Here is a 12,284-nt window from a genome sequence, read left to right on the forward strand (position 1 = left end):
ACTGGAATGGGCTGCCCAGGGAGGTGGTCGAGTCACCATCCCTGGAGGGATTTAAAAGACAGACAGATGAGGTGCTCAGAGATCTGGTTTAGTAGTGGACAGGTACAGTTGGACTTAATGATCTCAAAGATCTTATCCAACCAAACAATTCTGTGATTCCATGTTTCTATGTCACTGACTTCATCTTACCTGTCTTTTGATCTCAACTCTTTGCTTCTTTCTCTCTTTCTTCCTTCCATCTTGCTTGCTTGCTGGGACACTTGAGGTGTCACTGTCTCCTTCTGTGCAAGCTTGCTGGCAGCTCCAACATCTGCTCATTTTGTGTCTCTACCAGGATCTGTGATGACAGTGACATACACCAACCGTGTGGCTGATGCCCGCCTAGGCACCTTCTCACAGCTCCTGCTCCAATGGAAAGGAAGCATCTACAAACTTCTCTACTCAGAGTTCCTTATTTTCATCTCTCTCTACTTCACCATCAGTCTTGTCTACAGGTAGTTATCCTTACACCCCAACAATAACACAGCCCCTCACTCTCAGTCTGTCCTGGAACAGGACAACTGAGCAACACAGGATTGGGACAGTGATCCTGGTGAAGAGGAGCTGACCAGCCACTCACCAGCCTCTGTTCACAGGAGGAAAGGAAAGGTCCTTCCTCAATGCTCCAGTGTGGCTTAGCAGCTGATCAATCTCCTTTTTCTATCCTGGGATGCAACATGGTTTCTTGTCCCTGGGATGTAGAGTTGCATTTGATGATTACCTATGGAAGAATAACGTGTAAATCAGTGGAGACCAAGACTGAACTAGTACTGGAGATATCCCACGGTGGGAAGCTTTAGGAGAAAGTTTCCCTTGTTATACAACAGACAATACCTTGGGTACATGTTTGAGAGCAGACATCAGCTCTGGGACCACAGATCTGTAAGAAGGCAGCTTTACTCTGTGGCTGGTCAGACAGGGAGCTCCTCTAGCTGGTTCCATCACTGATGCAGCACAGAGGCAGGGGAAGAGCTCCAAGAAAGAAGCAGGAACTCACCTAAGAGCAGAGCTTGGACTGAGATTTTGCAGGACATTAAGTGAACTGTGGTGCACATCCCAGCTCTGTGTCAAACCCTTGGCACCACATAGCACTCACCCGAGTGAGGAAAAATAGGGGTGGTCCCTGACACCAGACTGCATCACTTACCTGCCAGTGACCAGTTCTGGCTCCTTTGGACTGGTCAGCAGGTATTTTGGGGAGGTGGGCTGATGTCCTGGACTTACGAGGGCTGTTCACTCCCATCATCCCCAGACTCACAGCGTGGCAGTGTCATGACTACCCATCCTTGGCTTCCCTTGCCAGACTCATCCCAGCAGGTCCAACAAGGCACGGATTCTTCTTTGAGCCTGATGCTTCTGGTTTTCCCTTTTAGGCTGATCCTGAATGAGAGCCAAAGGCTGATGTTTGAGAAGCTGGCGCTCTACTGCAACAGCTATGCTGAGCTAATCCCCGTGTCCTTTGTGCTGGGTAAGGAGCTCCATCTGGGAACACGCAGGGAGGGGAAAGGGACAGCAATTCTTCTCCTTGGGTTGATATAGCTCTGCAGGCAGGTGAGATTTGCTGAGCAGATCCCTCCCTCTGCCTTTGATAAAACTCCTCAAGCAGAACACATCCTTCCACGCTGCAGCTGTGAGGTATGACCCCAGCACGCAGCCTGCACCCTCCAGATGTACTAGTGTGTTCTGGGTTCTGCCAGGAGGGCACCAAGTAGCACCAAGTAAACTGTGAAACCCAGGCTCTAACTTCAGCATGGAGATCTGATTTGCCCTCCATGGGCCATGCTTGCACCCATCACCCTATGAGCAGTACCAGACTTCGTACACAAGAACATTTACATCTCCCACACCTTTAGGATGGCTAATTTGTTCAGCTCACCTCTAGGTTTCTACGTGGCTCTGGTGGTGTCCCGCTGGTGGGCTCAGTATGAGAGCATCCCATGGCCTGACCGCATCATGAACTTGGTCTCCTGCAATGTGGATGGGGAGGATGAGTACGGGCGGCTCCTGCGACGCACCCTCATGCGCTACAGCAACCTGTGCAGCGTGCTGATCCTGCGCTCAGTCAGCACCGCTGTCTACAAGCGCTTCCCCAGCATGGAGCACGTCGTCAGGGCAGGTCAGTATGGGTTCTGCCTTCTGCACAGCTCTGGCACCAAGCAGACAGCAACACTTTGCTGCTGGTTTTGGGGTAAAGAGCCTTGAAAAGGGACACACGACCTCCAGACTGGAGATGTGCTCAGCTGATGTCTACAGTGGGTGCTAAGCATCTGCTCATGCCCTAGCTCTGCTCTTCTGAGATAATCAACTGTCCATGTTTCTCCATTGCACAGGATGCTTCTTCCTACCGGTAGCTGGAAGGTTTGTTTGAAAGATGAAGGGTCTCTGCCCAAATTTTTTATGTAAGAAGAGCATTGAGATCCTGTTTGTGAATGCAGATACGCTGCAGGTCAGAGGGCAGCCCTGGCTGATGAGATCAGGGTAACTGTGGTGCAGCAGCTTCACTGGGAGCTGCTCACCCTGCACTGGATGTGTGCATGGAAGGAGAAGAGCTCTCTGCAGTAAATGACCCTGGGCACACATCTATAGTGGAGCATGAGCAGACCCCTGCCAAGTGGTGTGTTTGTCCTCCCTCAGGGCAACAGTTTTCCACTGGGCAGGTGGAAATTGAAGCCTCAGACCTCCAACCTTAACTACTGGGTTCCCTGAATCCTCTCTGATGATGCTCCTCGAAGTACAACATTTCCCAGTCTGCCCTAGTCAGCTGGGTTCCCTTTGCAATCCAGAACGAGAAACAGGCACTTCTAGGACACAAAATTACCCCATTCTCAACAAATGTCTATGTACACCAGGCAATTCCACCCTCAGCAGTACTTTATCTCCCTGCTGACTGTGATCTGGTCAGATATCCTGCAGAGATCCTCAGTGAAATGAGATAAAGCCCACCTCTCACACGTCTGTAACTCAATGTTTTAACATGACAACTTGTCCTCCTTCTCTGTCTCCCAAAGGCTGAGTGCCTGAGTCTTTCCTGTGATTTTTAAGGAGAGCCAAGATGACCACCTGAGATTTAGACATTTTCATCTCAGAGCAGATCAATTCCTTTCTGCCCTCTATGGCCATCCCTCTCCCATCTACTCTTTTCCACCTAGGCCTCATGACACCAGAAGAACACAAGAAGTTTGAGAGCTTGAATTCCCCCCACAACAAGTTTTGGATCCCGTGTGTATGGTTCTCCAATCTGGCTGTGAAGGCAAGGAACGACGGGAGGATCCGGGACAGCGTGCTGCTCCAAGGCATCCTGAACGTGAGTGACTGAGGCAACAGGCAACTGTTCAAGATCCTCCTCCAGTCCTCTGGGTGGAACTACGGGGATTTCCAGAGGTCAGGCAGGAATGGTGAGGTAGGACAGCGAGCCAAGCCTGTCCCTGAGGATATTACATTAACTTTGATGGGAAATTCCCCCACTGCCACGCTCCAGCTGGTGACAGAACAGAGCTTTTCATGGCCTACTGACAGGGCAGCAATGTCACATACATTAGAGCCGAGGGGAATGTGATATCTTTCTCAAATGTGAGACTGGGAGGAACCATGGGACTCACATCTAGGTGTGGGAATGGGAGAGACTCATGCAGCAGGTCCTTGATCAGCCTTTCTCCAACCTTCACATGCTCCAGAGCAGCCAACGACAGTGGCCAGTGGAGATCTCTAGGATACAGATGGAAAGCCACAAGGAAGCATATATCTGGAAGAGACCAGGAGAGATCAAAAGCATCTCCAACAACCAAGGTCCCTTGTAGAAAACTTCACTATTGAAAACTTTTAGCTAGTCCTGGGAAGCAGGCCATGCTCCACAGGAAAGACCTGGCAACCATCCCTGCCCAGCTGCAGAGAAAAAAGGTCCAGAGCAGCTCATCCTTCCTGGTATTCATGTGCAGAGAAAGTCACATTGTTTCTGTTGCCTGGAGTGAGATTCATATGCCCAGAGAGAGAGATCTCCCTCTGGCTTATTTATCTAGCCTCACTTGACAGTCAGGAGAGAGAAATGGATGCTCTGGAGACATTCTTTGCCTAACCTGTTGGCTGCTCATTTTGTGAGGAATACAACTCTGCTATGAAGAGAGCTGGAAGGGATCATGAGCTCAGATGGAGACACTTCTGGCAGCAAGGACTTCCTCCAGGGCAAGCGTGAGACCCTGCTGGTGGTCTGCTGGGGTGAGGATGGGCACCAAGGGAGCAGGAGTCCTGCCTGAGATCCCCTTCCAGAAGAGGTGTGAGTGGGAGGGAATGGACTGGAGCAATGAAGGGCAATGGGGCTGGAGAGGCTCAGCGTCCCCAGCAAGGAGATGCAAAGTTATAGAATCATAGAATGGTTTGGGTGGGAAGGGACCTTAAAGCCCATCCAGTCCCAACCCCCCTGCCAGCAGCAGGGACACCTTCCACTAGTCCAGGTTGCTCAAAGCCTCATCCAACCTGGCCTCGATGACCTTATGCTGACAGGACATTCCTTTTCCCCACTGCAGGAGCTCAACACCTTGCGCAGCCAGTGTGGGCGACTCTATGGGTACGACTGGATCAGCATCCCCCTGGTCTACACTCAGGTGAGAAGAGATTCCCCCACATCTACTGCTCTGCTGCCTGCCTGTGCCCACTGCTACAAGGGGCATCCCCATTTACACTCATATCTGACCCACACATGGACCATGCTGCCACAAGATACACCTGGACCCTCATCCTCACCTACACAGGTTGGCTCTTAGATGTAGCTCAGCAGCACACACCCAGCCCAGCCTTATTTCTGTAACTCAGACACAGCCACCTCTACAGAAACACACTCTGGCACAGAATCACAGACTGGTGGGGTTGGAAGGGACCTCAGGAGATCATCCAGTCCAACCACCCTGTTAAAGCAGGTTCACCTTGAGCAGATTGCACAGAACTGCATCCAGGCAGGTTTGGAACATCTCCAGAGATGGAGACTCCACACCCTCTCTGGGCAGCTCATTCCAGTGCTCCGACACCCTCACAGTGGAGAAGTTTTTCCTCATGTTTAAGCAGAACCTCCTGTGCTCCAGCTTGTGCCCATTGCCCCTTGTCCTACCACTGGCCAGCACTGAAAAGAGTCTGACCCCATCCTCTCAACATCTGCCCTTTAGATATTTATAAACAGTGATAAGGTCCCTCTCAGTCTCCTCTTCTCCAGGCTAAACAGCCCCAGCTCTCCCAGTCTTTCCTCAGAAGAAAGATGCTCCAGCCCCTTCATCACCTCAGTAGCCCCAGAGCCAGCTAACCACGAGGTGTGCCACAGGGAGCACAGAGACACACGTGGATCCGCTCCCCGCGCTGCTTTGCAGGAGCACAACCTTGAAGCAGTTTCCTCCTTCTCAGCAGAGCTGTGATCTGTGTCCAGCAGAGCTGCTGCAGCAGGCAGGGCAGCTCTGACCGAGCTGTGCCACCTTTGGGAGAGCTGCATATGTGCACTCAGCTGTTTTAAAAAGCTCTCTCAACACAAACCCAGACAGACCCTTCGGCACCAACTTGCTCCTTTGTCTCACGCAATCCAGCTGCTCAGATAACACCAACGAGCTCTGCTGGGAAATGGGAACAGCTTCCGTTGGCCCAGCACTGAAGGTTAATGGGGAACACACTGGGAAGCCAGTATTCCTGCCCACACCAGTGTCCTGAGCACTGGGAGCAGTATCATAGCACATTTTTGCCCCCACTGCAGTACACAACCCATTTTATAGGTGCCCATCCACAAGGCAAAGGCTTTTAATTCCAGGCACTCTGTATCCTGCCCATCAGGAAACAGCCCTGGGCTGTTACTGTGAGGGACTGGATGGCTGAGAACTTGGTGATGCTGGGTGTTCGTTTTTAAACTCCTTGCTTGTTGCATCAAAAGAGTCTCAGCTGCTTTTAATTTGAAAAGGGGAAGTTTCCAGTCTCATGATTACAGAGAAAAGCACAAAGCTCTTTGTAGCCTGAAATCCGGGCAGGCAAGCAGGCAAATATAAAAAAGGCCCAGCGTGAGGACCAGGAAGGAAGGAGCTAGTTCAAAGCTGGCAGCACGGCCAGGGTTCCCCTCCCTGGCTTGGAAGCATCCTGCCAGCATGGACTGAGCTGCGAGGGGCTTGAGACAGCTTTCAGGAGAGACAAGGAAAGGCATGAGAAGAGCTCAGAGCACAGCACCCCTTACTTCAGCAGCAGGACAACCACACAGCCACGTGTCAGTTGTTTAAGTTCTTTCCATCCAGGATATCACGTGTTTTCTTCTGCCACTGTCTTTCTGTGACACCTACAGATGTCATTCCAGAGACAGCCTGGAATGAAACACAGCACATGTAACAGGTAAAGGGCATGGGGTTAAAATCACAGAATCATGGAATGGTTTGGGTTGGAAGGGACCTTAAAGCTCATCCAGTTCCAACCCCCCTGCCAGCAGCAGGGACACCTTCCACTAGACCAGGTTGCTCAAAGCCTCATCCAACCTGGCCTTCAACACTTCCAGGGAGGGGGCATCTACAACTTCCTTGGGCAACCTGTTCCAGTGAAAGCTTTCTGCAGTGGAAATGCAAAAAGCAGAGGAGAAGCCTCTAATAACTGAATCTGAGGCTTTTGAAAGCTACAGAGCCAGCAGCTCGCTGCTGTGAGGAGACATGTGGGGTAGAGCTGATGAGAGATGCTGGGAAAGCAAGGTGGGAACTCAAGCTCCTCTGCTGTGTCCCCTGGCATCTTTCCCAGGTGGTGACCGTGGCTGTTTACAGCTTCTTCCTGGCCTGTCTGATCGGGCGGCAGTTCCTGGATCCAGAAAAAGCCTATCCTGGCCATGAACTGGATCTCTTCGTCCCTGTCTTTACGTTTCTGCAGTTCTTCTTCTACGCTGGCTGGTTAAAGGTAAGCCCAAGAAAATCTGTTTGGAGCTGGAATCTGAGCCAGCCAGGGGTTTTTCCCCAGCGTGTGCTCACCAGGGACCCAGCTGTGTTCCTTGGCCTATGGGCAATGTGCAGGTGCTGGCAGAGAAATGGGGAGTCAAGGGGGGGCTGAGGGTATTGCCAAGACCTTCTCAGTTTCAAAGTGTCTCACCCTGGAGATCAGCTCCACCTTCCTTAAGCTTTGGTCCTGACTAGTTTGGGGAAAGAGAGAGGCCGTGGGCTACACTTTACATGCAGTGGTGGTCTGCAGTTGTAGGAGGGCTGTGAGCAGGGGACAGTTATCTGCCTGTACCAAATGTCTCCCCACCACTGATAAGCCTCCAGTTTTAACCCACCCCTTTTGGGAGGAACAGCATTGCTCTGAATTCAACAGACATCACACTTGACTGCACCACAGGCCTTCTCTTTGCAGGGAAAGCTGCAGGTATGACCATGATGACCCTTGCTGTGTGTTCTCCATATGCAGGTGGCCGAGCAACTCATCAACCCTTTTGGGGAAGATGATGATGACTTTGAAACCAACTGGCTCATTGACAGGAACCTGCAGGTAAAGTGAAGGCAGGATGGGTCTGACCTGCAGAGGAACACTGAGGCAGGACTGCACCTGAGGGCTTAACAATCCCCAACAGCGCAGTCACAAAGTTCTCCTGCAACACCTCTGCTGCCCACCTCCCCTGCCTGCAGTGGGGCAGAGAAGCAGTTCCTGTGGCCCTCGATGCTTTCTTGAGGTGTTGGTGGTTGCATCTTTAGAAGGAGCCCAGGATCTCCAGAAGAAAATGGCTAAGAGAGCAGGAGGAGAGCATAAGGCTTCCCAACAAATATAAGGGTGAAGGGGCCAGCTCATTGTTCCCAAGGAGACATCCCAGGCTCCAGGAGAATGTGGGGCAAGATCTGTGCCAGGGAGAGCCCCCCACACCAGGGAAGATGGGACTTTTGGGGCGTCTTTGTACACAGAGACCAACTGCAGCTTCAGTCCATGCCCTGGCACACACGATGGATCCAGATAGTTTCACTCCATCACCACCTCTCAATGACCCATCATTCCTGCCTCTCCCTCGCTTTCTCCACCCTGTGTCTGTATCTAAAACAGCCTCCTCTGCTTTTTTAAGGGCAGTTAATGACAAAACAAGGGGAAATGGGTTTAAGCTGAAAGAGGGGAGGTTTAGATGAGATATTAGGAAGAAGTTCTTCACTGTGAGGGTGGTGAGACACTGGAACAGGTTGCCCAAGGAAGTTGTGGCTGCTCCTCCCTGGAAGTGTTCTCGGCCAGGTTGGATGAGGCTTTGAGCAACCTGGTCTAGTGGAAGGTGTCCCTGCTGCTGGCAGGGGGGTTGGGACTGGATGAGCTTTAAGGTCCCTTCCAACCCAAACCATTCTATGATTCTATGATTCCATGCAGTAACTCTCCACCTTCAGCCCTTCCTAACTTGGAGCTCTTCTCTCCTAGCGAGCGTAACGCTTTCCTGTCTCCTTCAGCATCACTGTCCTTCCAATTCATCAAATCTCTCCGTGTGAAAAACAACCCAAGCGACAGGAAACCACACAGCAGACCCAGCCACTGGCCTGGCTTCCGTGCTACACCGCTTCCTCCTTCGCCTGCTGACAACAAAACACATGTAACACTGCTCACCCCGTGTGACACGACATGTCCGCTGTCCCCTGCAGGTCTCCCTGATGGCAGTGGATGAGATGCATCAGGATTTGCCCATCCTGGAGAAGGACCTGTACTGGAATGAGCCTGATCCCCAACCACCTTACACCGCAGCCACTGCTGAGTACAAGCGCCCATCATTCCTCGGCTCAACTTTTGATATCAGGTGAGTGCAGCCACAGGGTGCCAGATGAGGTGCTCAGAGATCTGGTTTAGTAGTGGACAGGTACGGTTGGACTCGATGATCTCAAAGGTCTTTTCCAACCAAACAATTCTATGACTCTATAACAGTCCACGTTTACACCTTGGACCAGGTCTTGTGCAGGATGTTACCCTTGAGGAGCAAGAGCAAGCAGTAGTCTGTGAAATTTTGCTCGAAGATACTTTAGGCTCATCCAAAGATGATAACCAACATCCTCCATGGAAAAGGATACCTCAGACCTCTTTCCCCCATCCCCTCTACTATGAGCATCCCCGTTGTGGAGGGCCTCACACATATCTAATGGCAATACAAGAAGAAAGAGGTTTGCCACCTCCAGCAGCCTCTCCACCAGAAACCACCTTCTTGTGACTCTGTTAACAGCTCGTCTTGCCTTTCCCCAGCATGCAGAAAGAAGAGATGGAGTTCCAGCCCCTGGAGCAAATTAAAGAGAATGAAGAAGCCAACCACTCTACACCATTACTGGGACACCTGGGCCGCCTCCTCGGTGTCCAGTCACCAAGCTTCTCCAGGTCTTCTTCCCGGATGAACCTTCTGCGCAGGCGAGGAGAGCCCACATCCCCCTTCTCCCATTATACCTACCAAGACATGGGGAAGCCTGGAAGCCCTTGCAGCATCAGTCAGCCAAGGGGAGACTCCAGTTCACAGGAGCAGTGGGATAACGAAGATGGAAAACTAAGGGAGTTTGATGCCTTCATGTCAACCCCATTTTATGAGAGACCTGGTTTCTACAGTGCTCCACAGACACCCATCAGCTCTATCCCCATGATCTTCCCTTCTAGACGCCAAGGCCGCAAGAAGCCTCCTGCGCTCTCCAGCATCGCTGCGTGCTCGACTTCTCTTAAGGATGTCATTGTCAACTCCTCACCTTCCAAGGTCAGTGATATGTACAAGAGCCAGAGCTCCCTCGGCTCAGCTGCAAAGGAAACATTTATTTGGCCAACAGACCAGAGCAAAGGTCCTGACTCACTGGTAACGTTAGAAGAAGAAAGGAGCAACTCTAACAGTAAAACCAGAGAAGCTGCAACCACCACAGGAAGTCCAGGAGCTCTGTCCACAGCTTCAGACAGCCCTAAATTCCCCTTCTTTGCAGAGTCCCCAGATCACGAGAAGCAGGGTAGCTTCAAGAGTCTGAAGAGCTTGAAAGCTTCCCACCCACCCTGGTTAACCCTGGAGAACTCCCCATCAGCCACCTCCAATTCTGAGCATTCAAGTGCCTTTCACACCCCCAGTAACAAAACCCCCGGAGGTGGTGCCTCCCTCTGCTTCTCATTCTCTCCTGTAACATCTCCAGTGCTGCAGAGGTCCCACACAGGGAACATGGACCCTGATGTTCACAGTTTAAGTTTAGAAGATGCAGCCAGCGCTTCAGACCAGCATCCAGCAGAGGTTTCCAGGACCACGAGAGATACTGGAAGTGGAAGCACTAATAGTCCACCTACAAAAGAGTCAAGAAGGGCAGAGAATCCATCCCCCAATGACTCTGGCATCTCTCTAGCTGAAGGTGACTACGTGGGGCTGATGGAGGTGATCATGGAGACCAGTGAAAGCACAAGTGAAGAGCAGACGGATCAGTACAGCTAGAGGAGACCACGAGGCAGACGCAGTTCTGTCGAGATACCTGCTGGATCAGCGATGTTGCAGTATCTTTACACCTGGCCACGCTGGCACTCAAGGGCAGAGCAGCCAAACATTTCACCTGCTGCTGGAACAGGCAGCTAGAGCCCAGCCCAGGCTAAAGCCAGCACCAATGACACACTGCTGCTGGCCTCAGGTACAGCAGCAGCCACAACCTCAGTGTTCCAACAACCCCCCCCCCCCAAAAAAAAACCCAAAACCCCCAAAAACCCACCCTCTACATTTGTAGCAACAGTAAGACTTTAAGTATTGCAGACACCAAACTGCAGAACCTGGAGTGCAGGTGTTGCCCGAAACAGAAGAGGACTAAAGTTAATAATGAAGATACCTCTCCTGATCACAGCAACCATTTCAACTTGAGCTTTACGTTCACGTTTGTCACAAGATCCGTTACAAGTCTCAGGCAGGACTCACACTGACAAGATACTCCAGGGAAAGTGAGGGACTGAAGGAAGTCCCAGCATTTGTACACAGACCCGCTCCTGCAGTCAGGCCTTGCTGGTGTTTTCCATACTGGAAAAATCACGGGCCAAGGCAGGGCCAGGACCTCCTACAACAGGCGACTGCAGTCAGTGGTATTTACCCAGCACGTTGCTGCCTTTTGAAGTTTCACATCTGCCACGGATCTGAGAAGTCATCTGGGTGGCAGCAGACACCATGCAGCTGTGAGGTTTTACTCTCTTCCCTGAATAAAATAAATAAAAGCAAGGCTGAAGTCCAGGACCATCCCTTTTGTTTCCTCACTTTCGTTTCCACGCAACAACAGGAATTTATAGAAACCAGTTTTCTGTCTTCAGAAGCAGCTGAGAGGCTCCCACATGACAGGGGACACATGACAACTTCAGTCTCACCTCCCACTTCCCTTCCAACACCTCCACCACAGCTGCCTCCCCTCTCTCTGCCTCCCCAGGACAGGTGCTGGACCTGGGCAGGTGTCACCACCACCCACTGCAGCTCCCAACAGTGTCTTTGAGGCAGTTCCAGCAGCTTTGGTCCAACCTGATCACAGCTCCACATTCACAGGGCATTTTCTCCACACACAAGTGTGGTGCCATGTGTTAGACAATCAGGATGTCCCACAAGGCACTAACCCCCCCTTCAGAACCCCCATCTGACTTCACAGGGATGAATTCAGCAAGCCCAGACACTCAAATCTTCCTTTCCTTGAGGATTTATTACAGCAACAGCTTGGGTGGTGAAGGCATTTAAAACACAACTTGAGTCACTGCAGTAGATCTCACTGGATTAAAAATAATAATAATAATTTTTGTAAAAGCACAAAGTTAAACCTGATCCCTCTAACACGTTCCCTCACCCATATCCCACGTGAGATGGCTGTCACAACAACAACTATGGGGCACAATCCTGCAAATACAGGCCTCTTGCTCCTGAGAGAAAGAGAGAAAAGCCAATTTGAACCAAGTCACTTTATTGGATGGAGGGTGATACACAAAACACGAGAGAAAAAAAGAGAGGGGCAATAATTTGGTACAGAATCTGAGAACTGTTTATCTAGGTAAGCTGAAGATGCATGCATGGCTGGACAGTGAAGTCGGAGTCCCTCTGAAACCCACAGAGTGGCTCTTGGCAAGGCTTCAGCTCTCGTTGTCACTGTCCCCAAGGGTGTGCTTGTCAAACAGGTACTCTGCCATGCCGTATTTCGGTGCCCCCATCTTCCGCAGGTTGGTCACATGGTCACCCAGCTCTTTGATGGCTTTCACCTGTTCATCCAGGTAGTGAGTCTCAATGAAGTCACACAACTGAAAGGGAGACGAAAAAAAAAAGAGTTTAAGTTTAGTCCTGAACA

At 51.2% G+C, this 12,284-nt stretch overlaps 2 protein-coding genes across 2 annotated transcripts in view; one reads left to right on the forward strand and one right to left on the reverse strand.

Annotated features, from left to right (window-relative positions):
* The first annotated feature begins 318 nt into the window (after positions 1–318).
* LOC104523890 (bestrophin-1) lies at positions 319–10,423 on the forward strand. The gene is made up of 9 exons (XM_010166612.2): positions 319–494; positions 1,413–1,507; positions 1,922–2,155; positions 3,189–3,343; positions 4,560–4,637; positions 6,778–6,930; positions 7,435–7,515; positions 8,634–8,785; positions 9,223–10,423. The coding sequence occupies exons 1-9, from the start codon at positions 343–345 to the stop codon at positions 10,421–10,423; spliced, it is 2,301 nt and encodes a 766-aa protein (XP_010164914.1). The 5' UTR covers positions 319–342.
* A 1,462-nt stretch (positions 10,424–11,885) lies between these two features.
* LOC104523891 (ferritin heavy chain) overlaps positions 11,886–12,284 on the reverse strand; it is a gene marked incomplete at its 5' end in the record, with an annotated part of 2,875 nt that continues 2,476 nt past the window's right edge. The window contains one exon of the mRNA XM_010166613.1: positions 11,886–12,237. Coding sequence (XP_010164915.1) covers positions 12,073–12,237 — 165 coding nt within the window. The remainder of the gene's footprint in view (positions 12,238–12,284) is intronic.

The sequence above is a fragment of the Antrostomus carolinensis genome, unplaced genomic scaffold (genome assembly GCF_000700745.2).
Source record: "Antrostomus carolinensis isolate BGI_N321 unplaced genomic scaffold, ASM70074v2 scaffold42974, whole genome shotgun sequence".
Taxonomy (NCBI): domain Eukaryota; kingdom Metazoa; phylum Chordata; class Aves; order Caprimulgiformes; family Caprimulgidae; genus Antrostomus; species Antrostomus carolinensis.

Coding starts and splice junctions, on each gene's coding strand:
- LOC104523890 (XM_010166612.2), top strand. CDS start 343: ATGACAGTGACATACACCAACCGTGTGGCTGATGCCCGCCTAGGCACC. Junction 2,156..3,188: donor GGAGCACGTCGTCAGGGCAG/GTCAGTATGGGT, acceptor TTTTCCACCTAG/GCCTCATGACACCAGAAGAA. Junction 7,516..8,633: donor TCATTGACAGGAACCTGCAG/GTAAAGTGAAGG, acceptor TGTCCCCTGCAG/GTCTCCCTGATGGCAGTGGA.